Source organism: Rattus norvegicus, chromosome 7 (assembly GCF_021556685.1).
Source record: "Rattus norvegicus strain SHRSP/BbbUtx chromosome 7, alternate assembly SHRSP_T2T, whole genome shotgun sequence".
Taxonomy (NCBI): Eukaryota; Metazoa; Chordata; class Mammalia; order Rodentia; family Muridae; genus Rattus; species Rattus norvegicus.
The window spans coordinates 122,049,872-122,077,199 of record NC_141540.1 but is presented as its reverse complement, the minus strand read 5'-3'; the positions used below and the strand labels follow the sequence as shown (position 1 = coordinate 122,077,199).

The 27,328-nt window shown below is 46.2% G+C and overlaps 1 protein-coding gene and 1 pseudogene across 2 annotated transcripts; both read right to left on the bottom strand.

Moving 5' to 3' along the window:
- Adsl (adenylosuccinate lyase) lies at window positions 1–24,052 on the bottom strand. Of its 2 annotated transcripts, NM_001130503.1 has the most exon segments (13): window positions 1–543; window positions 1,542–1,718; window positions 2,331–2,420; window positions 3,403–3,493; window positions 4,931–5,078; window positions 5,405–5,474; window positions 6,472–6,562; window positions 7,903–7,949; window positions 8,788–8,959; window positions 12,885–12,964; window positions 13,478–13,522; window positions 15,731–15,934; window positions 23,850–24,043. In NM_001130503.1, coding segments are annotated over 13 exon segments (1,455 nt in total). In that variant the 5' UTR covers window positions 24,003–24,043; the 3' UTR covers window positions 1–456.
- Window positions 18,782–21,093, bottom strand: Srek1ip1-ps1 (SREK1-interacting protein 1, pseudogene 1; annotated as a pseudogene).
- Window positions 24,053–27,328: the final 3,276 nt, after the last annotated feature.

Sequence of the window (27,328 nt, the reverse complement as noted above, 5' to 3'; positions counted from 1 at the left end):
AAGTGTGAGCTACATTATTCTCTAAGATTACGTTGCTGTAAAAAAAGAAAACAGCCAGGCATGGTGGGGAACACCTTTAATCCTGCCATTGGGGAGATGAGGCAGATTTCTGTGTTCCAGGTCTGTCCGTGATATACAGTGAGATTTTTGTCTCAGCAACAACAGACTGGAGAAAACAAGAATGTATGGCTGTCTGCTGTGAGTCCTGTATACATTCTTAATATACATTCTTTTTGTTTGTTTGCTTTTTGGAGATGTGGTTTCTCTGTGTAGCCCTGGCTGTCCTGGAACTTGCTCTGTAGACCAGGCTGGCCTTGAACTCAGAGATCTGCCTGCCTTTGTCCCTGCCTCCTGAGTATGTACCACACCCAGGTAAAGGAGCCCTGCAGAACACAGCACTAGTTCCTTAACACTGTAGTTAGCAGACTCATCAGGCTTCTTCCATAATTCTCTCCTCTACAGACACAGCTCCGCCTTCACTGCCATCACACTTCCGTAGGGCTTCAGCAGGGGGTACACCTCCTCTTCTAGGAATCTGTGGACCTGCGGGTATGAGCAAACACAAGACAAAGGAAACTGTCAGTACCTCCTTCAAACCACCGCTAGCCCCAAGACCTAGCATGCTAAAGCTTCGTCCACTGAGTGTGTGCTGCCTGTTAGCTACGTCCCCAGAAAGAAACATGTCAACCCAGCACATGCATAAAGAAGACCATGCCAGAGTCAGGCCACCTTCTCTTCAGTGGCTCTGAAGTCTGCCAGACACCCACACTGAAATTGTGCATTCCTCCATTCTCGGTCTGAGGTTCATCTGACCAGTCTCCAAGGGACTAACATTCCACCCCTGCTGGACTGACCACTGCCTTGGCTCAGCCACCATGATCTCTATTTTTATTTAAGCTCATTCTCTGTGTGCGTGTGCCTGTGTGTGTGGCTGTCCGTGGAGCTGAAGAATGTCCTGGATCTCAGAAGGAACTTGGGCTGGCTTTTTGTGGTGTGAGTCCTTGTGGCCTAAACATTGTTGTTCCTTGAAAACCAAAGCACAGTTTTGATCTTTGCGGAAAGAAAGCAAAACAAAAACTAATTCTTCATTTCAAAAAACTGAATGAAAGTCCACCACTGATGTCTGATTGGCTGCCATGCTCCAAGCATTCTGACCTTGAGGACATCACAGGGAAGCACAATCCTCATATCCTTGAGGTAGGGGATCTCTATTTTTTGTTTGTTTGTTTGTTTGTTTTCTTTTCTTTTTTTCGGAGCTGGGGACCGAACCCAGGGCCTTGCGCTTGCTAGGCAAGCGCTCTACCACTGAGCTAAATCCCCAAACCCTTTTGTTTGTTTTAAGACAGAATCTGTCTATGGATCTATGCAAGCTTGGCTGGCTTAGAACTCACTATGTCTCCCAAGCTGGAGTTAAAGGCAGCACCAGGCCGGCGTCCACTCTACCTCCACCCCCCTCGGCCCCTCCCATACCCCCAGAGGTTCAGGGTCTGCATCAGCATCACAGAAACAGTACTCCTCAGAGTATCCTATTGGACAGCTACCTGCTGGGGAGCTCGGCCAGTGAAAGAAGAGGGGTCCAACAATTGTTCCAACTGTGAGTGAATGGGGCTGAAGTAGGCATCTGCCCGAATGCGCTCTATAAGGTCATTGTCACCCCCTTCCTGCTTAACCACAGCAGCTGCCTGCTGGGAAAGCACTCTAATTTTCTCATGACAGTCCTGGGGAGAGAGTGAGACAGTGTTAGCTCATCTTAACCTGTGTAGACCTTACACCAGCACCAGACATCACATCACATCACCTGCCCCTGCTGTGGTGGATTCTAGAGCACTTTCTCCATGACCTCTCCTCTGACCACAGCTTAGGGATACTTGGAGGTAGATGTTCCTCCTCCTCCTCAAAAACTTATGCAGGGGGCTGGAGAGATGGCTCAGTGGTTAAGAGCACCCGACTACTCTTCCAGAGGTCCTGAGTTCAATTCCCAGCAACCACATGGTGGCTCACAACCATCTGTAAAGAGATCTGATGCCCTCTTCTGGTATATCTGAAGACAGCTACAGTGTACTTATATATAATAAATGAATAAATCTTAAAAAAAAACAAAAAACCACAAAAACTTATGCAGGAGGCTCTTGCCTCTTCCTTTCCAACAGAAGATTCAGACCTTATGATATCCCTTATGATTCAGTTTTTCAGAGACAGAGGCTCTTTATGTAGACCAGGCTGGCCTTGAACTCTCAGACCCACCTGCCTCTGCCTCCTGAGCGCTGGGATGAAAGGTGTGCACCACTGCACCCAGCTTGGTTCACCACTGAGGTTCATCACTGACATACCTGTCGGCTGCCCCCGGCTTTGACCATTGCCATGATAATGTTCTCTGTGGCCATGAAAGGAAGCTCTTGCCGAATGCGCCGTTCAATTACCTGAGAGGGCAAAGACAGATGCCTCAACACTATGAAGCCACAGCAGGTCAAGAAAATGCAGTGGGCCCATGAGGTGCCAGAGGTGGGTGACTTGGTCCTTTATTCAGGACTGTCTCTTAGTTTTTTGACAAATCCAGATTTCCCCCTTCCTTCCCTCCCTCCCTCCTTCCCTTTCGTAACAAAGGGTTTTAAGTAAACTGTCAGAGCAGCTTCACGGGGGTGACCCATAACCTACAATTTGGGGCTGGAGAGCGGGCTCGGTGCTTATGAGCACTTGTTGCTCCTGCACAGGACCTGGGTTTGGTTCCCAGCACCAATGCGGCTGCTCACAACCACCTGTAACTTCAGTCCCAAGGGATCTGTCACCCTTTTCTGGTTCTTCATGGGCACCGTACAAACACAATACACATACATACATGCAGACAAAATAGATACACTTCGAATACCCTCCCTCCACTTGTTAGGTTTCAGTGTCCTGCTTCAACAATTACATCATGAAGACGAGTCCATCTGGTTCTGGTACCTAAAACAAAGCTAACTGGGCAGGTGTGGTACCGCACACCTTTAATCCCAACACTCGGGGTGCAGAGGCAGTTGGATCTCTGAGTTTGAGGCCAGCCTGATTTATAAGAGTGAGTTCTAGGGCAGCTAGGGCTATACAGAGAAACCTTGTCTCAAAAAACAAACAAACAAACAAACAAACCAAATAACCAAAAAACAAAAAAAGAAAAGAAACCCACTCACAAAACACCACCACCAAAAACAAGGCAACTGGTTCCACTTTCTCTGCTTGGCTACTTGAGGTGCTCACAGGTCAAGACAATTCAGCGTTTTTTGCCTGTCTGTATCCACGTGTGTGAATTCCACAGATCTGGCTTCCTACACTATGTCTTGAACTCTAGGCTGAGGTCTGGGCTAGCCTGTAGCACCCCAATATACTCACTCCAGAGCATTCCCCTTCCCACATCCAGAGGCCTCTTACCTTGGGGTACAGCACCAATCCTTCAGAGACGTTCTGTAGAGTAGTTAATATAGTGTCTGCAGTGAGAAATGCTTCAGCCAAACAGATCCGTCTACAAGACAAATGCACTCAGTTAATCAGATGCCAGACACACACAGGGTGTGTCCCAAGCAGTTGCTCTAGGGCTGCTCACACCATACGCTGTCTGGGCAGTTTCCTTCAGTCTCAGGACGTCACGTACTGTAACATCCTCACCACCCTCATCTTCTCCCCTTCTAGCAGCAGAAGTCATGCCCAAAGCTCCACCTCCAACTCCAGTGAGTCCAGCCATTCCCCCACTGCCTCTTGCTCCATACTACTGATGTGCTCTCCCCGCAGTCGGTCCTGTCTCGCTCGGTAGATGGCCAGTGTGCCCCACTCGCCTGTTCTCCTGTTAACCGAGGCTGGTGAGCTGGCTAGCCTTACTTACACACATCCTTTCCAGGTGCACAACCACGGGCCCAGGAGGCCTTGGCTGCTGAAGGGTCTGACTGTTCAGTGAGTGCCCTGCACAAGTGTACCCCTAAGTGATGCTAAGGTGTTTCATCGGGCAAACTGCATTAGATAACACTTCTACCACAGCCTTCTGCATCTCAGCACTCAGCACCCATGGCTTCAATCAGGCATAGATCAATAATGTTTGGAAAAATAGACAGTTTCTTTTTTCTACTCCCTAAATGACAGTAACAGCAGGCATTCACCCAGCATTTACATAGAATCAGCTGTGATACTCAATCTAGAGATCGTTTACAGGAGAGATGGCTTGGGAGTTAAGACCACTGGTTGCTCTTACAAGAACCTACATGGCATCTCACAACCATCCAGAACTCTAACTACAATGTCCTCTTCTGACCTCTGTGGACGGACAGCAGGCAAGTCCTCACGCATCAGTACACACATAGGAAAAATGCTCATACACATAAAGTAACTAAATTATGAAAATAATAGACAGGAGGACATGAACAGGTTTTCATAGCAAAACTGGACTCTTTTGGGGGTCCTGAGACTCTCCAAAGGCGAGCTGCTCCCTGCTTGTACCTTCCCCACTACTAGGTCTGCGTCTCTGTGTGTGTCCCACCATCCTTTATGTTTCTGAACTGCCTCTCCTCTGAGACGGGCTCTCTAGGCCAGGGCAAACACCGACTTCCGTTGAGGACGACCTTGAACTTCGAATCCTCCTGGCTCCAACCCCGTCCCCACCAAGCGCTGAAATTACAGGTATGTGCCCCTGCGTCTGGGATGAACCCTGGGCTTCATGCTTACAGCAAGCATTCAATCAACGGAGTTACAGCTTAGCACTTCCTTGCGAAGTCTTAAGCCATCACCTCATTGGGAAGACCGCATGGACTCTTCTAACAATCACTATACTAGGGGCAAAACACCAAGTACACTGCTCCAGTCAAAGCTTCTTTGACGGTAAGGAAGAAAGCAGACATCTTCAAATACATCTTTTTGCTTTCTTCCTTTACCCTCCTCCTCCTGTGCTGTGTGCACTGTCCCCATCACTGACCGGTTGGCACTATCATCCAGGGTACGTTCAAACCACTGCACAGAAGCTGTCTGTAGTGGGTCCATGGTAAGGGACATCAGGTGACGAGCCAAGCTGCAGCAACGTTCGGAGCGCATGGGGTTCCGCTTGTACGGCATCGCACTGGAACCTGCCCACAGAAAAGGACAAGATGCAAAGGCAGAACGACACCCAGGCATAGCAAGTGCACAAAGACCTGCTAGGCTCATGCTGAAAAGTCACCTCCAAGGGGACATCCACACCTCTCCAAGGGGACATCACACACCTAAGGGGACATCCACACATCTCCAAGGGGACATCACACACATCTCCAAGGGGACATCACACACATCTCCAAGGGGACATCACACACCTCTCCAAGGGGACATCACACATCTCTCCAAGGGGATATCACATACCTAAGGGGACATCCACACCTCTCCAGCAGCTGTGTGCTGCTCCTGAGCCTCTACTCACCAATCTGCTGCTTCTCAAAGGGTTCCTCCATCTCCTTCAGGTTCGCCAGTAGGCGAATGTCAGTGCAAATCTGTGGAGACAAACTGGCTATCATCCTCAGTACTTGGTACCCGGGGAGCCTGGACCAGGCTAGGCTCACACAGGCAATGAGCTCTTAGTTTGCCATGCTACTGCTGAGTTCAAGGCCAGCCCTCCATACCTAGGAGCTTCCACCCAGTCTTTCTTCTGCTTCTGAAAAGCTGGGATGACAAATACAAAGACCAGAGACTCGGGGGCTGGCTCGGCAGGGAACTACTCGCCTGGAATGCACAGGACCCTGGAGCCTCAGCACCACAGAGCAGCAACAGAAATGACTGTCAAAAACTGCACATGGTATAACAAAGTCTGTGTGATGGTGTGTGTCTAAAACCTCAGCAGCTGGATAAAGTTTAAGGCAAGCCTGGGCTAAGACCCTGACTTGGAGCGGGGAAAAAGATAATTTGAGGGAGAGAAGGGCCATGACACATGACTGTGTACACAGGAGAAAGAAATACAGATAGGTCATGGAAAGACAATACGATTTTCTTTTTTAAGAAAGGGTCTTGGTGACTGGAGAGATGGCTTAACAGAGCACTGAGTGCTCTTACAGAGGTCTTGAGTTCAATTCTCAGCAACCACATGGTGGCTCACAACCATCTGTAGGGACCCCAAGCCCTCTTCTGGTATGTCTGAACAGAGTGACAATGTACTCACATACATAACATAAATAAATAAATAAATCTTAAAAAACAAACAAGCAAGCAAGCGAAAACTCCTGGACCGGTTCTGCCTCTCCCTCTGAAGCGATGGGATTAGAGGTAGGTACCACTACACCTGGCTGAGGAACTTCAATTTCAACACATCCTTCAAAGGATGGACACCGTGTAGATGTTTGGGTAACTTTTCCCTTTATCATATTCAATTTAAAGGCTTTCCCTATAGATCCCAAATTATTAAGGCTAATGAACTAAGAAATAATTAACTGAACAATTAGCTGCCTTGGTCTGTCTGAGGATTCCCACCCCTAGCCTGCAGACTGCCTCACTCACCTTGTGCACTGACGCCCCTAGGCTGGCCAGCACAGACAGCACTTCGATGTCCACTTTCCGTGTGTAGGTCTGTCCTGTGATGATGTAAGCTCTCAAGTAAACAGAAAAAAAAAAAAAAATCAGTGCTGAAATACACGACTGTCAGCTGGACATAGCGGGGGACACCTTTAATCCAGCACTCAGGAGGCAGGGCAAGCAGATCTCTGTCTAAGGCCAGCCTGGTCTACAGAGTAAGCAACAGAATATCCAGGACAATATAGAGACCTTGCCTCAATATATATATATATATATATATATATATATATATATATATATATATATATATATATATATATATATATATGAAGTGACTTTGATATAGACTAACCAAAAATGGTTCCTAAGCTACGGCTTGGCTTCCTAGAATGCTTGCTTATACTGAGCAGAGAGCCTGACTGGTAACTGGCTACTGAATCAAGCTGTTTCCCTGTTTCCCAATCCCCAGCAAGCTGCTCTGATCAAATGCTCATGTCCCCTGCAGTGCCACAAGGTAACGAGAAAAAGGAATCATGGAAGAGTCTGGTGGTCTCAACATAGGGTGGTCAGAGTAAACTACACTGAGGGACCCCAGGAAAAGAAACAAGAGCAGCAACATGTCCAGGCAGTGACATCAGACTGCAGTTCCAGGCACAGTGACATCGTTCTAGCACTTGGGAGCTGAGGCAGAAGGACTCTGGGGAATTCAAGCTCAGCCTGGGCTACACAGTGAGTTTCCTGGCTACAAAGTACGACTTCCTCTCAAACAAACCAACAAACCCAGAACGGCAATATGCATCAAGCACTATAAGGAACCAAAGGGCTGGAGAGAGAGCTTAGCCGTTTAGAGCATGGCTGTCCTGGAACTCAGGTAGCTGCCCGCCTCTGCTAGGATTAAATGTGCCACGACACCTGTCTTCATTTGTTATTCTTGAGGAGGACCTGGGTGGCCTCCAGCACCCACATGGCCACTCACAGCTGTCTGTCATGCCAGTTCCAGAGGACCTGACACTCTTTTCTGGCCTCCACACACACAGACATACACAGACATTTATGTAAAAAGAAAAAGAAAACAATGTAAGGAAAGGAAGGGCAGGAGAGAAAGCTTGGCAGTGAGTGAGTGTATCTGGTTGCACTCTCATAGGATCTGGGTTCCACTCCTAGCACACACACAGTGAGTGGTTTCACAACCATCCATAACTCTACTTCTAGGGGATCCAAAGCCGTCGACTGACTTCTGCAGGCACCAGTCACAAGCACAAATGTAGTGCCCAAGCATGCACACAGGTAATGCACACAAAAAGGAGAGGAGGAAGGGGCAGGGGGGAAGAGGAAGAAGAGGAAGAGGAGGAGAAGGACAGTTGAATCTAGAGGTCTGTAATTAACAGGGGCCCAGCATTTTCCCCAGGTATATACCTTTTAAACCCTGCCTTTTCTGTCACCATCTTGTCCAGCTGCTCCACCTTTGAGAAAGATAAGACACATCCTGTTAGAAATATAGGCGTTCACTAGGCATGGTTCATGCCTTTAATCTTAGCACTCAGGAGGCAGAGACAGGTGGATCTGTATGAGTTTGAGGTCAGCCTGGTTTACAAAGCAAGTTCCAGGACAGCAAGGGCTACACAGAGAAGCCTGTCTCAAACAAACAAACAAACAAATAAACAAATAACTCTTTTACTGGCTCCAATTCCAGAGGACCTGGGTTCAATTCCCAGCACCCACAGGACAGTTCACAACTGTCTGTAACTCCAGTTCCATGGGATCTGACACCCTCACACCTACGCACATAAAATAAAATTAAATTAAAAAGAAAAGAAAAAGAACACAAGAAATAGGGGTTGGAGAGATGGTTCAGTGGTTAAGAGCACCGACTGCTCTTCCAGAGGTCCTGAGTTCAATTCCCAGCAAGCACATGGTGGCTCACAACCATCTGTAATGAGATCCGATGCCCTCTTCTGGTGTGTCTGAAGACAGCTACAGTGTACTTCTATATAATAAATAAATAATCTTAAAAAAAAAAAAAAGAAAACAAGAAATGTAGGTGTTCAGTCTGAATATGTTCTATTGGTCATCCTGCAGGGTCTGGATCAATCAAGGCAGAGGCAGCCATCTCTGTCTTGTGGGCTGGCACCACTGAACTGAGCTGTCCCGTAAGTCGCTTTCAGAACACCTTTTCTAAAGCACTGCATGCTTTATGAATGGAGCACAGGTCTCTTTCATGACTTTCTTTGTAGGAGCTGTTTTCTCCTTCCATCACCCGGAACTGACTCAAATGTCCACACTGCTGGTCCCTTAGAGCACCTTCTGGTGATCCCCCTCGAAGAGCTGCAAGAAGCTGGCCTGCGTGCCAGTGGTGCCCTTCACTCCTCGGAAGCGCAGCTCATCTCGGACACGCTTCAAGTTCTGAAGATCCATGCAGAGATCTTGAATCCAAAGGCAGCAGCGTTTCCCAACCGTGGTCAGCTGAGCAGGCCTGAAAGGAGCACAAAGAACACAGAGGTCCCAGACTGAGGCCTCCCCTCACCTTCCAGACACCATCAGCCAAGCGGGAGCTGGAGAAAGTAGTGAAGACAAACCCTAGCTAAAGGCAGGAGCCCAGGGTGAAGGCATCGCTATCACGAACTAACTACAAAGGGCTGCCCTTAGTTCTCTGCCGAGAAGCTTTTCAACAGCTTGGTAGCACTGGGCTGTAATCCCAGCACTCTGGAGGCTAAGGCTGAGGCTAAGGCTGACCGGCTTGAGGCCAGCATTAAGTTCCTCAGGGAAACACTATCTTTAAACAACAGAAACCATGGGCTGGTAATATGGTTCAGTGGGCAAAGGTGCTTGCTGCCAAGTCTGATGACATGAGCTTGGTGTTCCTAACATACATGGTGGAAGGAGAGAACCAAGATTCCTGCAAACTGTCCTCTGACCTCCACCCACATGCTAGAGCACTCTTCCCCAAATGAGAATTAAGAGAGTACATATATATTTTTTAAAGATCTATTTATTTTATGTATGTGAGTAGGCTATTGGTATCTTCAGACACACCAGAAGAACACATCAGAACCTATGACAGATGGTTGTGAGCCACCATGTGGTTGCTGGGAATTGAACTCAGGATCTCTACAAGAGCAGTCAGTGCTCTTTCTTAATTCCTAAGCTATCTCTCCAGCCCCTAGAGTATGTGTTTTGTTTTTTTTTTTTTTTTAAAAAGGGTTTCTTTCTTCCCTTGAGGTACTGAAGAAGAGATCCAGGACCTCATACACCCTAAACAAACACAATTACTGAGTTATATACATAGCTCTAAGAGTTATTCCAATCAAAGGCTGGGTATAGTGTATGTTTTGTTGATGGCTATATTTTCAGATGTTGACGAGAAATGCTTCCACACTCATGACACAAATGTCTGCAAATATGTGATGTGTGGTCTTGGGACTGAAAATACAACAGCAAACAGAACAGTGAGCTCCCTGTCCACAGAGCTTACAACCAAGTGCATAAAAAGGCACAACAGGCTGGTAAGACTGTTCAGCAGCTCAAGCACTTGCCACAAAAGCCTGGACCCGGGGCTAAGGCACCAACACTCGTCTTCTGTCTCCACACAGCGCTATGGCTCGTGGACTCACAGATAGGCCACTTGTAGAAACAGAAAGAAAAATGCACAAAAAAGGAACAAAACAGTCTTTTTATTTGTTTTGTTTTTCACAACTCGGTTTCTCTATGTAGTCCTGGCTATCCTGAAACCTGCTTTGTAGACCAGGCTGGCCTTGAACTCAGATTAAACCTTCCTGACTCCTGAGGGCCAGGACTAAAGGTGTCGCCATCACAGCTGGTTGGCAATTGTTGATGGTGTAAATGGAAAGCAAATGGAGCTGAAGACACTGTGGCAGACTGGGCTAAGGGACTGACTGGCCTTTTGAGAAGCAAAAACCCAATGATGAGCCAGTCATAATATTGAGAAACACCCAAGATACTCATAACAGCAAATGTCTGTTCTAGTCTGAAGCCTAATGGGTCCATCCATGTTCCCTCTTTGTTCTTTAAAGCAAGAAGAACACAGGTTTACTGTCTGTAACTCAAGGGACAATAATGATAGTACAGCCCACCATGGTCTGTTTCCCAACAGAGAACACACAGAGTAAACTGCAACAGTGTGCAAGCTCTGTACCCTAGACGGCAAACGGGATCTCGTCAGCCTGGCAGGCAGCAACATCCAGACAAGTGACTGTACAGAGGACACTGCACATCCTTACACAAAAGACCGCCATGCTGACTCACTCTGAGTGATCTGTGTGGGCGTGTGCATAGCAGCGCTATTCATGACGGCTGTAAAATGTCAACCCAAATGCTCACAACTGACGAAGGGGCAAACACATTGAGTCTTATCTATTGAATGGGATGCTGCCAGCCATGAGAAGAAATGAATTCCAGATATACACTGCACCATGAATATTAGATATACTTTACAGGAAAGATGTCATCCAGAGGGCCATATACTGTATGTGATTCCACTTGGACAGATCTACAGATAAAAAATAGCTTTATGCTTGTCAGGTGCAAGGTGTGGCAAGAAGTGACTGCTGATGGAGATACTATGAAATTAAGGAGTTAACTGTCACACACTGTAAATATACTAAAAACGGTTTGGTATTCCAAAGACGCTAAAAATGCTCCCTTGTCCTAAAATCTGAACTGCTGGGCTGAGTTTGGGTATGCTGGTGCACACCTTTGACCTCACAGTTCATCTCTGGGAGGCAGAGAGAGGCAGACCTCTTCATGTTTGAGGCTAGCCTGGTCTACAAGAGAGTTCCAAGCCAGTCAGAGCTACACAGCAAGACATTTCACAAACAAAACAAGAAAAATAGAACTAAAGAGTTGGGCAGGTAGCTCTAGGGTAGAGCTCTTGTCAAGACATATATGGACTAAAAAAGGGACATTTTAATTATTATGACCTAAGCCAGGGTAATCAAATTAACAAGGTGATAATCTTTTTGGCAATCTTTGTGCAATTTTTTTTTCTTTTTTTCCTTTGAGAAAGATAGGCACATCATTGGTTGTCCTTGAACCCATTACATATACCAGGTTGGACTTGAACTCATAGAATTCTACCTGCCTTGGCTTCCAGATGCTGGAATTAAAGGTGTGCATCACTACACCTGGTCTTTGTATTATTCAAGCTCTCTTCTCCCCCTGCCCCCCAACATGAACCTAAGCATGTTTCCATAGTCTTACAAGCAACACTCCAATGGCTGGACTGGATATTACTCCAGCCCCGAGGCATACTGTACTTTAATTATCCTTCCTTGTCAGCCAAGTCACTTAGACTGCTTTCAGTGCTATTAACAATTGACAGTCTAACAAAGCTATCTGTGCACAAACTTCCCCTGAACTTGGATCACTTCCCTGGGCCACATTCTTAAGAAAGGAATGAAAAAGGAGTGTGAGGAGAATGGAGCGACTCAGAGGCTGAGAGAACTGGCTGCTCTTACATGGCCCGGCTCCATCCCACACGGTGGCTCCTAACCATCCATAACTCTAGTTAGAAGGAATCTGACGCCCCTTTCTGGCCTCCTTGGGCATCAGACATGCAAGTGGTGCACATTAATACATACATGCAGACAAACCACCCATACCGTTAAAAAAGAGAATAAATGATTCTTTGTTCTTGACAAATACAGACTGCTAATTACTGGGTCAGTGAGGTGGCTCAACTGGTAAAGGTGCTGACTGCCTAGCCTGATGACCCAAGTTCAATCCCTGGGACATCACGGAAGGAGAAAATGGACTCTGACAGGAGAGAAGCTGTCCTGTGACCCCTACCTGTGCACTGTCATATGTGTGCACACAAACAAACAAACAAACAAATGAATAACTGTAACTATTAAAAAGTGGTACTTCTGGGCTGGAGAGATGGCTCAGAGGTTAAGAGCACTGTCTGCTCTTTCGGAGGTCCTGAGTTCAATTCCCAGCAACCACATGGTGGCTCAAACCATCTAAAATCAGATCTAGTGCCTTCTTCTGGCCTGTAGGCATACATACAGGCAGAAAGCTATATGATATATACATAATAAATACATGTTTTAAAAAAAAAAGTGGTACTTCTCATTGTTGAGATGGCCTTGTTATGCTGTTCACCCTCCCACCTAACCCACCAGGCAGCAGGATGCACCTGTAAGTCTCCATGCCTGGCTTCAGGACAGCTTATTACTCTTCATTCTCATGCTGGATGTCACTCAAGAGTTCAGCCATGCCTGCCAATCACAGTCCCACTGAGCAACATCCCCATCCCCAGAGAAGTTTCTAATCAGGGCGTCGGGCCCATTTCTCAGCAAGTTATCTGCTACACTTTAAGATTCTGGCCTCAACACGCACATGCATAAATTCAATTCCCCAAAAGTAGTCTCATCACTTACTGAAAGTGTGTGAAACCTAATGTGGGCAGATCAGCACGTTCCTTAGCAAAGTCGGCAAGCCTCGAGATCACTCTAGCAAGCTACAAGAAAGATCATGTGGTGGAAAGAGGGTGAATTCAACTGAGTTCTTTATGTAACTTCAACTAAAGTTCACACAATTGTAGATAAAGTTACATCTTCAGCTCAGGGAGGGCAGCACTGGTGTCTTTTCAGCTTTGTGTCTCATCGTGCCCTGGCAGGGATCACAGGAGCCGACATTTGAAAACTGAGTCGACCCCCTACATGTCACACACTATTTTAAGAACAAGTCATGGCCTGACCAACATACTCAAGCAACACAGCTCTGGTTGAAGCGGCTACATTTAAACCGCTGTGCTTTAGAAAGCAATCACTTAGTCTTCCAGCCTGGCCTTAAACTCTGAGATGCACCTGCCTCTGCTTCCCCACTGTTGAGATTACACGTGTACCCAAGAAGGGACAATTAACTCCACAGCTGACAGAGTCCCTGACTTGAGAGCATGACAAGCTTTAGGTATCAACACTGTGTAGACTCACTGAAATTACAGACACCTAAACTTCTGCCAACATCTTACCTTTGGTAAAAGCAGGTCAAATGCATTTCTCAGAATAATCAAGTCCTGAAAAGGAAAATTCAATGGTTTCACATTAAAGAGTGGCAAACAGCAATATTGTAATGATACTTTCTGGTCATTAGGGTTGGTGTCTCAGCTAGCAAGCAGTCCATCTCACCTTTAGCAGACAGTGTGCTTCAAAAGATGCCAAGAGGCTGCTCTAGCCTCATTACCATTTAACCGCATAAGACTGGGCTGGGATGACGCTCAGTCAGCTGTCTATACACCTAGCAGACGCAGGGCCAAGAATTCCACCCCCAGCATCACATTAACACCTCCAACATCAGCACTTGAGAAACAGAGGCAGGAGGATCATGAATTCAAGGTTATCCTTGCCCATACAGCAAGCTCAAGCTAAAGATTCGCATTGGCTACAGGAGAGGCTTTTAGGGAATCGGTGACAGCTTACAGAGCAGGAGGACTACTGGATTACTGGGATCCATAAGCAACCAGACCTTTACTGTTCACAGTGTGTGGCAGCCACATCGACTGAGAACTGTGTAAGTCCATGGGCTTTTATATTTGTTACATGGCACATTCCAACAGTGATCTCCCTATTTTTCCTCATCTATCATCCATCCATTCATTCATCTATCATCCATCCATCTACCATCCGTCCATCCATCTCCTGGCAAGTGTCTCTGGTTGTTACAGAACTCAGTAGACCAGTCTGGCTTTGTCCTCAGAGATCTGAGCCCTCTGCCTCCCAAGTGCCAGCATTAAAGGTTTAAGCCACCCTACCCTGTTCATCTATCCTTGACAGCACAGGAAGGCATGATCTAGAACATTAAGGTTTAAGAAACCTAAAACTTGGATTCTTTTGCCCTCAAGTTCTGGGGACACAACGATCTACCACTGAGCTGCATCCTCAAGCTGCTCCGGTGGGGGGTAGGGGAAGTACTGGGGTGACCCCAAAGCACGCCCCATGTCACGAAAGTCATGGAGACACAGCACCACTAGGAACTTCTAGGAAAACCGCAGGGAGGGGGATTATTCTTCCACCGCTCAGCAATTACACACAGGTGTCTTTAATTATGCACCACACAACGCTAAAAAAGAAGCCGGCCCCAGAGGCACACACCAGTACTCAATCAGCCAGGCGGCCGGAGCAGGAAGACATGTGAGCTCTCCAGCTACGGGCCAGTAGGGGAACACACTACCCTAGACCGAACTGGAACTCTGTCTCAATGATAAAGGCTGGGCGGTGGTGGCACAGGCCTTTAAACCCCAGCACTCTTGTGAGTATTAGGCCATCCTGGTCTATAAAGGGAGAACCTATCTCAAAAAATAATAAATAAGGGATCTCATGCAGCTGCCACCCTCACCTGAAAGAAGTTACTTGGACTCTGGTTTCGGGTCTCACAGGCATTGTGACAGATACTGAAGCCGTTCCTCCTGGTGTCTGTACTTTTGGGAGATAGTCTCTCTCATGTTTCTAAGGCTAGACACTGTGGACTGAATGCCCCTCCTCTCAGTGTCCCGATGTTTACAGGCCTGTGCCACTGCACCCACCCTACAGAGCCCCTGACATTTACTGTAACCACGGGGTGTTGGTTACACACTTCTGTACATTTTCTCATCTATAGAAATGGGGAGAATGGAGTCAGACCCAATGCCCTGTGAACTCAGGAATGTTTACAGGCCTGTGCCACTGCACCCACCCTACAGAGCCCCTGACATTTACTGTAACCACGGGGTGTTGGTTACACACTTCTGTACATTTTCTCATCTATAGAAATGGGGAGAGTGGAGTCAGACCCAATGCCCTGTGAACTCAGGAACAGCGGCGGATGATAATGACGGCTCAAGCGGCTCAGTGGTTAAAGGCACTCCCTGGCTGCTCTTCCACAAGACCTGGGTTTGTCACCTACATGACAGCTGTTATTCGCTACTACTCCAGTTCCAGGGGACCCCCACCTTCTTCACACCTCAGCATGCGCTGCACACACAAAGTGCATAGACATTTGTGCAAAGCACCGAACACATGGAATAAATAATAATTTAAAAAAGAACGACTGGGCCAGGAAGTGGTGGTGCACCCCTATAGTCCCAGCACTCGGGAGGCTGAGGCAGGTAGGTCTCTGTGAGTTCAGGGCCAGCCTGGAGTCAGAAGCCAACAGTTGTCTTAAAGGCCCTTGGTAAGTGTGGAAACTTGGAAACACCCAACTGCAGTGGAAAGGCCGAAAGCCGGGTACAAAGGGCACGGGCTCCCACCGTATTGTCTCCAACATAGCAGGAGGTGGCTCCAAGATGGATGATGCCAGCAGCTTTCGGACAGCAGTGGCCAAACGTGTGCACATGTGCCATCACGTCGTGCCGCAGGCGCTTCTCTTCCTCAGCTGCCATCTGGAAGTCAATGTTGCTCAGGTTCGACCTCATCTCCTGGATCTGTTCATCCGTGATAGGCAAACCCAGTGTCTGTGGAGTGGGCAAAGAAAACCCAACGACTGTTATGTTCAAGCATTTGAAATGATGTTAAAAACTCTTAAAATCCGGGGCGACGAGTTCAAAAATATGGAGGAATTTTTTTTTTAAATAAAGAGTTATTTTCTTATTTATTTTATGTAGATGACGGCTCTGACTGCATTTACACGTGCATGCCAGGAGAGGGCATCGAATCCCATTACAGATGGTTGTGAGCCACCATGTGGTTGTTGGGAATTGATCTGATCCATCTGAACTGCCAAGCCATCTCTCTCCAGCCTATGGAGGAATCTCTAAATAAACTCCAAAACAGGAAGCACCACAGTCCTGATGCTGACTGTTAACCCCTGTCTCCCCGCCCCTCCCATTCCCCCAGTTTTGTTTTGTGAGACAGGATTTCTCAGTATAGCCCTGGCTGTCCTGGAACTCACTATGTAGACCAGGCTGGCCTCAAACTCAGACATGCATCACTGTATGACACTACCACACATTTAATTAATCCATTCGACTCTGGAAGGCATATTGTAGGAAACTAGACCTCTGTTCTCTTTATTACTTAGTCCTTAGCTGTGACATACAAGTGAACAGAAAACTCTGATGCACTTACAGAAACCAAAGTTAACTCCTTCAGAGCCGGACTTAGTGCAATACACGCCACAACCCCAGCACTTGGGAAGGAGAAGCATAAGGATCCTGACTTCATACCAAACACCGTCTCCAAAAGGAAACTTACCAGCCAGTGAGCTGACTCAGCTGCTAAAAGTAGTTGCAAGGGAAGTCTGGAGACTGGATCTTCTCTTGGAACTCATGCAGAGGTGGAAGGAGAGAACCTATTCCACAAAGCTGTCAGCCAGCAGCCTCCACGTGTGTGTCTCCACCATGCACACACCCATATAAATCCACACTTCCCACACTGAAACTCGTGTATTACTCCTAATCTGTCATTTCTCATTGTTTAATTTTATCATGTGTGCACGTGGTACCTAAGGAGGCCAGAGAAAGCATCAGACCCACGGGAACTGAAGTTGGAGATGGCTGTGAGCTGCCACGTGGCTGCTGGGAAAGGAAGCCAGGTCTCAGGAAGCACAGCCAATGCTCCCACCTGCTGAACCATTTATCTATACCATTTCCCCAACTCAACAAGTCCATGGCGAGCCGTGCTTTCTGAGACAAGCTCTCAGTGTGTTGTTCTGGCTGGCCTGGAACTTGCTATACAGATGAAGTAGGCCTCGAACTCAGAAATCCATCTGCCCTTACCTCCCAAATGCTGGGGTCGACACATCTATCTGCTGGGAAATGGTACTCACTGCTCCTGCAGAGCCCGACTCTGGTTCCCAGCACTCACATGGCTGCTCTAAACCACCTGTAACTCCAGTTCCACGGCAACATCTGGCCTCCAGTGGCACCTGCACTCACACATGCACATACGCACATGCAGACAGAGAACTACACATAAAAATTAATAAGTAAAAAAAAAAAAAACCCACCATTTAATGGCATGAACTACACCTGCCTTTCCTACTGAGGCGATGCTCTAACAGACAGTCCATACTCCTAGCTGCATACGCTTCAGGCAATTTGTAGGCCAGGTGAACCTTACACTCCAGTTTCAGCTTGAGGCCACTTACAGGCTATGGTGATACTGATAATGGCTTGCACACTACAACCCTCAACTACACAGTGCGGGCATCAGATGGACGGGAACAGTGTGAGACAGAGCACAGCGCATGTGAGGTCCTAGGGAACCAATACTTTCTTCTTGCTCTGGTTCCTCACCTGCGAAACAGGCACAAGAAAAGCACTTACCCAATGCGGCTCTAAAAATGAAAAAGTGAGGGGCTGGAGAGATGGCTCAGCGGTTAAGAGCACTGACTGCTCTTCCAGAGGTCCTGAGTTCAATTCCCAGCAACCACATGGTGGCTCACAACCGTCTGTAAAGAGATCTGATGCCCTCTTCTGGTGCGTCTGAAGACAGCTACACTGTGCTTGTATACATAAAATAAATAAATAAATCTTTAAAAAAACTTATTTACATAAAAAAAGCCATTCATGGACTGCTTTGTAAATGGCTACTTGGGCTTGGTTTTAAGTTTTGAGAAGCCTGGTGAGTTCTCTGGCAGAGCAGCAAGTTGACTGACTGCTGGGCTATCTCTTCAGCCCCAGTTTTGATATCTTAAGTTCTGATCTAATTTTGCTGTTTTGATATAAGATGTACATGTTTTTGTTTATTTGCAACAGGTCTCACTCACTCTCTAGCCCAGACTCATCTGGAATTCACTATGTGGCCTCGCTGACCTCACATTAGCAGCAATCCTCCTGTGTCAGCCTCTAATTCTGAGAGTACAGTCATGAGCCACCACATCTGACTTGACTCAAGTTTATGGAAACTTGACATGACTGACCTGGTATATCTGAAGACAGCTGCAGTGTACTCACATACATAAAAAGTAAATAAATAAATCTTTAATTAAAAAAAAAAGAAAAAGTGAGTTCGAGGCCAGCCAGGTCTACAGAGTTTCAGGACAGCCAAAACTACATAGAGAACTCTGTCTTGACTTCCCTTCCTCTCACAGAAAACAAAAAACAAAACCCCCAATAAATAGCTTTTACGGGGTTGGGGATTTAGCTCAGTGGTAGACCACTTGCCTAGGAAGCGCAAGGCTCTGGGTTCGGTCCCCAGCTCCGAAAAAAAGAAAAAGAAAAAAAAAATAGCTTTTACAAGAAACAACTTTTTTTTTTTTTCTTTTTTTTTTCGGATCTGGGGACCAAACCCAGGGCCTTGTGCTTGCTAAGCAAGCGCTCTACCACTGAGCTAAATCCCCAACCCCAAGAAACAATTTTTTTTTATTAATCCAAATAATGTTTTATTAATTCAGATAACTGAACTTCCACAAAGTAAGCATAGACAAAACAATTCCTTAAAAATCTCAAAGTTCTGTGCTTTAGTTCAAACAACTGATAACACTCTAAACAAGATTACGTTTCTATGGGCTGGGAGAGTAGCCAGTTCGTGGAAGAGCGGAAGCTGCACGTACATCAGTGTGAGGGAGCGGTGTGTGGAAGGCTGTGCTGCAGCTTCTCTGCAACCTGAGCAGAGAGAGACGAGGGTGTTAGGGGACTTCCCAGGCGTCCCTGAGGCAATCAGGAAATGTCAGTTTGGGTGCTGGGTAAGGGGAAAATTGGTAAAGCTCTCGGCCTGCAAGGCCACGTGTATGTATCTGATTTTATGGCCATAAATTTGCCCAGCACAAGTGTACTTACCAATCGGAAGATGTATTAAGTGCAGCATAACAAGGCACTCAGAAACTCTGGAGCTGTCCTATGATAACAGGTTGGTTTTCAATGCTTTTATGGCACGGTAAGTTAACATGCTGGCATTAGGGAATACTAGATGTTAAACTACACTGATGACCATGAAGTTAAAAATGTAAGAAACACTTAAATCCGCTAACATGTCACTGAACATTCTTATTTATATACAAACTTCATTACTATACAAAGGCTTTCATGGTGCTACCTCCAAGTCTTCAATTTTAAAAAGTACGGGATGAAAATCTTAGTTTAAAAATTCTCACAGTGCTACTAAGATCTGTGACTGAAGTGAAAGAGAAAATATCAACATTGATTATCCACGAAGCCAGAAGTTCAGTGTGAAACTCACTCTAAAACCCTTTCAGAAAAAATAAATATATATGCAAACATTCATTAAAAACTGCCATAATACACATATATGCAAGTATTGCATACACTGGACATAGTAGAAATCAGTTGTAATGAGGACTTTGCTGTTACCACACAGAGAGCCCTGTGTTTGAGGTATCGCCTAAGATATGCCAATGTGGCCCATTTGTAGATCAACCCAGCATCTACCCTAATAGTCTGGACCAGCACAGAATCTCCCTGCCAGACTTTCTAGTAAGCTAGATGATTGTTTTAAAAACAGGGCTGTTTTAATTGTTGTAAAATCATGGGAGGCAAGTGCCAGAAACAAGCATTTCATAAAACAATGACACTGTTATAAATACTTTCATTATTATCTTCCTATAGATCCCACTCATTTAAAAACTTACTATTTAAGATCAGTAAAGTGGTTTTATCCTCAGTGATGTTATTTAAAAAGTCTAGAGGTTTAAAACAATAGTGAAGAGCTTCACTATTCCATACATTACAGAGTACATAAAGCTATTCAGTATCAAGAGCGAATCACTACCGCCGAGGCAGCTTTACCACTGGAAGGCAGACAAGACTCAGGAGCTGCCATGTAGATTACTCCTTTGATCGCAGGAAAGCCTCGTGCTAATTAACTTACCGAGACAGCTAGACACCGAGACACAAACAGCCAAAGTGATGTGCTGTGAGTGCACACACATCTAGACTTGGGACAAGCTGTCAAGTAAGGAGATGGGTTTAATACAGACGGGCAGGGAGGGAAGGGCCGCAGGAGGTGAAAAACGTCTTTATGGAAGAGGCTGGGATTTTTCTGCAAAGCGTAATTATATAGCAATTCCAAGGAAGGTTCAATACTTAAAAAAACTGAATTCTTCAATTTCCTGAGTTAGGCCCAAGACTCTGTTACTTTTTGGTGACTTCAGAACGGTTAGGGGAAGAACGCTTTTCCTTTTTTCTCTTCTTTTTTTCCTTTTTGTGATGTTTTCCTTTTTTGGATTTGTTCTTTTTTTCCTTTTTCTTTTCTTTTTTCTGATACTTCTGTTTCTTTTGTTTTGAAGAGTCCTCTTCAGTGGTGCTGGAGTTAGACCTTTTCCTCTTTTTTTTCAATTTAATTTTCTCCCTGCTTTTTTCCTTTTTCTTCTCTTCTTCTTCATTTATTCTTTTCTCCTGCAGAGCCTGAAGCTTGTTCAGCTCCTCGCTTTCTTCGTCACTGTCCTCACTGCTTGTGCTGCTGACGTCCAACACAATGTCCCTTTTGGGGTCTACCCGAAGAAAATTGCGGCACTCGAAAGTCAGATGACCAGGGTAGCCACATTTTCTGCAGCCTGCTTGGACATTGTCCTTGTTGCAACCTGGGACTGCCATGATGCAGGTGAGTGGGGTCACCGGAGTCCTGAGCTTTCAAGATCGCGTTTCGTTCAGGTCCTTAGCGAGGACAACGCACTAGCAGAGGGATCTCTCCCACCCGGTCACTACAACTTCACCAAGAAACAATTTCTAAGGCACCAAATAAGCATCTCCAGCGGCGGAAAGCAACCAAGAGGCCGACCTACCCATGAACTGCAACGACCAGCATGGCGTAATAACCCTAGGGTGCATTTCCTGGTGGTAACTAACAGCCCTGATTGGACGTGAGGCCTGATCAACAGAAGGGAAATAATGCCTGGTTCTGGAAACCCAGTCAACTCAAGCTTGTGGATCTTGCGGATCTTAAAGCTGCCACTTCCTAACTACATTCTACCCACAGGTAAGTGTAGGTCTCATCCCTCAAAAAAGAAACGTCTCGGGCTGGAGAGATGGCTCAGTGGTTAAGAGCACCGACTGCTCTTCCAGAGGTCCTGAGTTCAATTCCCAGCAACCACATGGTGGCTCACAACCGTCTGTAAAGAGATCTGATGCCCTCTTCTGGTGTGTCTGAAGACAGCTACAGTGTACTTCTATATAATAAATAAATAAATCTTAAAAAAAAAAAGAAACGTCTCATAGCTGCCTAAGACCACTAAAGAAAACTACAGCCAATCAAAATAGAGTGTGAGCCAGGCCTATGATCCCAGCACTTGGGAGGCAGAGGCAGGTGGATCAGTGTCGTCTGCAGAGCAAGTTCCAGGACAGGCTGGCTCTGTTACAAAGAGAAATTCTGTCTCAAAAATGAGAGGGGGGGGGGGTATGGAACCCAACTGGTCCATCTACAACAGAGACTCCTGGTGTGAGGCTGGCAAGAGAGGTCAGAAGACTGTAGGAGCCAGAAGAACAGGGAGGGGTTTCTTGTGAGATTGTGTCTCCTAGAGATGTCAGACAAACTACACTCATGAGGTCTCACCAACATGGCTGCCTAAACAAGACCTGAACAGGGATGACGCCAACATGATCTGCTAACATGGAGGTGCTCAGGAGGCCTAGACCAAGGACAACAGCCAATTGAAGAATGCCGAGAGGACATAAGCCTTCCCTGGGTTATCCAATACCAAATGGTCAGCCCTGAAAACATACATGTGAGTGACATTACACAGGCAGGGCGGGCTGTCACACAGTGTGTGTGTGGTGTATGTGTGTGTGTGTGTGTGTGTGTGTGTGTGTGTGTGTGGTGTGTGTGTGTGTGTCTTTCACATAAGTGCAGGTTCCAGTAGAGTCTAGAAAAGAATGTTGGATCCTCTGGAGCTGGTATTAGGTGGAGGACTGACACGGGTGCTGGAAACCCAGGTCCTCTGCAGGAGCGACACAAGTGCTTACCTGCTGTGCTGTGCCACCCCTCCAGCACCACCTTTTCTTTTAAATTAGGAACACACATGCAATGTATATACATGTTTAAGGACTATTAGACTACTGGAAAAGGCCTTAAAGCATTGCCTGGGCCAGAGGGCACAAGAGAAATGTCTGCTGCCACCCTGCTGTATGGAAGCCATGGAGGGGTTGGGCAGGGAATGCAGGATGAAGGTTGGATTCACAGGCACTGAGCTCTTTGTGAACACACTAACCTGCTCTGAAACCTGAGAATCGTTACAGCTCTCTGGATCACTCACGGCTTTGTTCAACCTCTCTGGGAAGCCTCTTTCCCAAAATCACTTAAAAAATACTGAACCGAAGGCCCTGGGTTCGGTCCCCCAGCTCCGAAAAAAAGAAAAGAAAAAAAAAAAAATACTGAACCGAACAACTGTTCATGCTGCCCCTGTAAGACAAAATACTAATGTGGCTGTGGTGTTGAACCCTTTGATCCTAGTACTTGGGAGGTATAGGCAGGCTGATTTCTGTGAGTTTGAGACTAACCATAGGCTAGCCACAGCTACACAGTGAGACACTTCCTCAAAAAACACAAGCCAGCAAAACCCCTCCCCCCTCAAATCAAATCACCACAATTAACACCCCACAACTCATGTACCTTCTGTAATGAACACTTGCCCAGATCCTCCCTTCTCATAGCAAAATTTATACAGAAATAGTGGCTCAGAAATAGATTCCAATGCTGTCATTAGCTTTAAAGGCACCAAGGAAAACAAAGTGACCAAAGACTCAGCTCAGGTTCTAGAATGAATCTAGGTTCAAATCCCAGCTCTGCTGTCAAGTGCTAGCTGGGTAACCTAGGGCAAGCCTTGATCCTTACAAACTTTGTTTTGTCCTCCGGAAAGAAGAAAATTCAGGGACTGGAGAGATGGCTTAGTGGTTAAATGCACTTACAGAGGACCCAGGTTTAGTTCCCAGGACCCACATGGCACCTTAAGACAAGTTGTTAACTAGCTCCCTCTCCTGACAATGTCTGCTGGCACCAGATATGAGTGGTGAACGTGCGTACATACAGGCAAAGCACTTAAACGCAAAAAATAAAAATAAGTATATCTTCTTTTAAAACTGTGCGAAAATCACCATTAAGTTTACAACTTACTTATAAAAAGAATGTACTTGTTTTGTGTGTATGTGTGTGTGTGTGTGTGTGCGCGCGCGCGCGCGTGTATGTATGTGTGAGCGCATAAAGTCGGAGAACAACTAATGGGAATCAGGTATGCCTCACTCAACATGTTGCCCCAGGGCTCGAACTCAAGTCTGATGGCTAGGCGGCAGGCGCCTTGGCCCCTGCCTGCGAGGTATAAATAGCATTCCACTTGAAATGCGCTGTGGAAGGACGCAAACTCCCATAGCCTTGCCCAAATTGAAGTCCTCCAAAGGATGTGCCGGTCTCTAGGACCTGGCCGAGGCAACAGGTGCTCGGGCCATGACCTCGGTCGAGACAAGGGGCCCGGCCAGTTACCTGTTCGGCCTCCGCCAGCCACAGCCACAGCTGCCGCCACGTCTGGAACTTGTACCTGTCGCTGAACAAGAAGCACATTTCATGGCTGGCGTAGCGAGCCGCCAGCGGAGAACGGTAGCTTTCAGCACAGGCAGGGTCCCCGGATGCAGCCATTTTCAACACGCGACTCAGCTACGGCGGACTTCAGTAGCGGGCCCAAAAGCGGAAGCCCAGCGTGCATGGGGCGGGACTTCCTCCTTTGGCCCCGCCCCGCGGGTAATGCTACCCTGGAGGGTGGAGGTAGTTCACGTTTGGCTCGTCCTTTCTGAGGGTCAACGCTTTTCTCTTGGTTTCAGCGAGGTACGGTTAAAGCTTCTTAAATCTCTGTCCAACGCCGTGCCTCCTCGATTTTTCCATCTGAGGAACGCACATTAAGACCCGCGTTTAACCCAGAAAGGAAAGTTCCAGAGGCCAGTCGTAGGGACGCCAGGAAGGAGCCCTAGTGGACACTCGGAGTACTTCCGTCCCGCAGTAGCCAGGCTCAGCAGGAGACTGAAACTCTTAAACTGCTTGCTGGTTCCGAGCTCAGAAAGCAGCCTGTCAGAATTACTCCACGCATGATCGCTCGAGAACAAATCAAACCAAGAATTCAAAATTTCCGTGGCAGAATAAAACTGAAATAGCATACATCTTTTAAAAAAGAACTAATAAGTTAAATTTCGATTGGCTTCTATATTTGCACCAGGAAAGGACTAAGCAAGCTAAATTGATTTAAAGCAGAAAACAAACAACAAAACAAAAAGCAAAATAAGAACAAAAAGGATCTGCCTTCAAGAGTGTTCTCCAAGGGATTGCAGCAGCACGTGTAGGATCCTTAAAATGCACCTTGTTAGAAAGTGTCATGACTAACACTTTATATAGTAATTAGATACAAATGCTAGGAATAAAAAGTATGTGGAAAAAGAGTAAATAAAAAATAAGAATGTGGGGGCTGGAGAGATGGCTCAGCGGTTAAGAGCACCCAACTGCTCTTCCAGAGGTCATGAGTTCAATTCCCAGCAACCACATGGTGGCTCACAACCATCTGTAAAGAGATCTGATGCCCTCTTCTGGTGTGTCTGAAGACAGCTACAGTGTACTTATATATAATAAATAAATAAATTAAAAAAAAAATAAGAATGTGGGCTGGAGAGATGGCTCAGCGGTTAAGAGCACTGACTGCTCTTCCAGAGGTCCTGAGTTCAATTCCCAGCAACCACATGGTGGCTCACAACCATCTGTAATGAGATCTGGTGCCTTCTTCTGGTGTGTCTGAAAACAGCTACAGTGTAAAATTAAAAAAAAAAAAAAAAAAAAGAAAGAAAAGAAAAAAAAGAATGAAAAAGTGAAAGGTTGTTTTGGGGAGCCAGGCATGGCAGAACCCGTTTGTAAACCCAGCACTTGGGAGATGCAGGCAGGATCAGGAGTTCAGTCATCCTCAGCTATGTAGTTAAGACCCACAGACACCACCAGGCTACTTGAGACCCTGTCTCAAACAACTCCTCACCAAAAACCAACAAAAAGCTTTAAAAAAAAAAACAAAAAAGCAAATAAAGGGGCTGCTATAGGTGGCAGTGTAAGCTTCTCCCTTTCCTACTTAAAACTGTTGCTTTAAGTAGGAAGTTAATTATTTCATTGATAGTTATTCTAATAGTTTTTTTTTTCTCAAGACAGAAATTTCTCTATGTAGCCTTGGCTGTTCTGGAACTCATTCTGTAGCCCAGACTGGCCTTAAACCTGCCTGAGAGATCTGCCTGCCTCTGCCTCCCGAGTGCTGGGTATGGCACTACCTCCAGGCTACTTCTTGTCTTTTTGAGACAGGGTCTCACCATGTAGCCAGCTCAAGCTGTCCTGGAACTGTTAAATAGATCAGAGAAGCCACTCACGGAGAGCCACCTGCCTCTCCCTCCCACATGTTGCAATAAAAGGCACGAGCCACACCCTTCTGGGTAGGCAGAGACCGGTGCATTTCTGAGTTCAAGGCCAGCCTGGTCTACCGATCGAGTTCCGGGACAGCCAGGGCTGCACAGAGAAAACCTGTCTCAAAAAAATTAATTCATTGATTGCTACTTCATAGCTGTAACTGTGCTGTTATGTTATGAACTGTAATCTAAATATCTGATATGCAAGATATCTGAGATGTGCCCCACATGTTGAGAACCACCATGATCCAGATCCATCTGTCTGCTTTGCCTCTAACAGCCAGGGTTACACAGAGAAACCCTGTCTCCAAACAAACAAACAAACAAACACAAAACAAAACAAAACAAAACAAAGCCTCGTTCAGCAACATAAAGAAACCCACAATAGGCATGGTACATTAGATCTGAACGCTGTTCCCTTTTCTCCACACAGCCACTCCCTCAAAGTTTCCTTCCACGGCTCCTTAGTGTCTCCTCTAGCCACTTCGATTTTGTTTCTGATTGGTTTTAAATGTATAAATATGCTCTACATGCCTTGGTTATGGACTATTGGCTTTTTTACACATTTTTTCTTTTATATATTTTTTTTATATTTTTTTGGAGCTGGGGACCGAACCCAGGGCTTTGCACTTGCTAGGCAAGTGCTCTACCACTGAGCTAAATCCCCAACCCCGGACTATTGGTTTTTAAGTTATTGGATATGGTTAAAAAAATGTAACACTGGTAACAGAAAGTTGGCTTAAAACTGGTAATTTGGGGTTGGGGATTTAGCTCAGTGGTAGAGCACTTGCCTAGCAAGCGCAAGGCCCTGGGTTCGGTCCCCAGCTCAAAAAAAAAAAAAAAAAAAAGTTAAAGAAACTGGTAATTTGGATGGAGTCATTCTAGACAACATGTGGCATGAGCCAACCCAGGGAAACAGGTCTAAATTGGGATAATACTTTTATGGAATTCTTATCCTAGAAACCAGGCTTCTAAAAGAATTTAGGGCATTCTTTCTTAACACGAATAACCCGCGAGTGTGTGTTAAGCCCGATTCTTGGTGCCGTGTCAGTGCGGGCATCGACATCCTCTTCCCGAGCTCAAGAACTTAGCTGTTACCAGAGTACGTTGTTCATCAGACAAACCTACCAGACACCTGAGCCCAAGGTCCTCCATTGTAGAAGACTGGATTAGAAGCTGTAGGCAGATTTATTCTGCAAAGAACGTGTTCCCGGGACTTCGCACTCTGGATTAATTCGAGGGTATAGTTGCTTGGATGTGCTGAATCACTTACTGCTCTCTTCCACAGAGATCCTTGCAAAGTCACTCTCAGCCCTCCTAGCCTTTTCTCCTGCTTCTGCTTCGCTTGGCCTCTGGTTGCTTTTTCCTCATCTAACTATAGTTTTAGCCTTTAGCTTTCTGCTTGATCCTGTTTCCTTCTCTGACATTATTTTTGTAGATAGGGTGTCACTTTGTAGCCTTAAACAGTCTGTGTAGAGAGATCTGTCTGCCTTTGACTCCTGAGTGCTTAGATTGAAGGCATGGGTCACCATGCCCGTT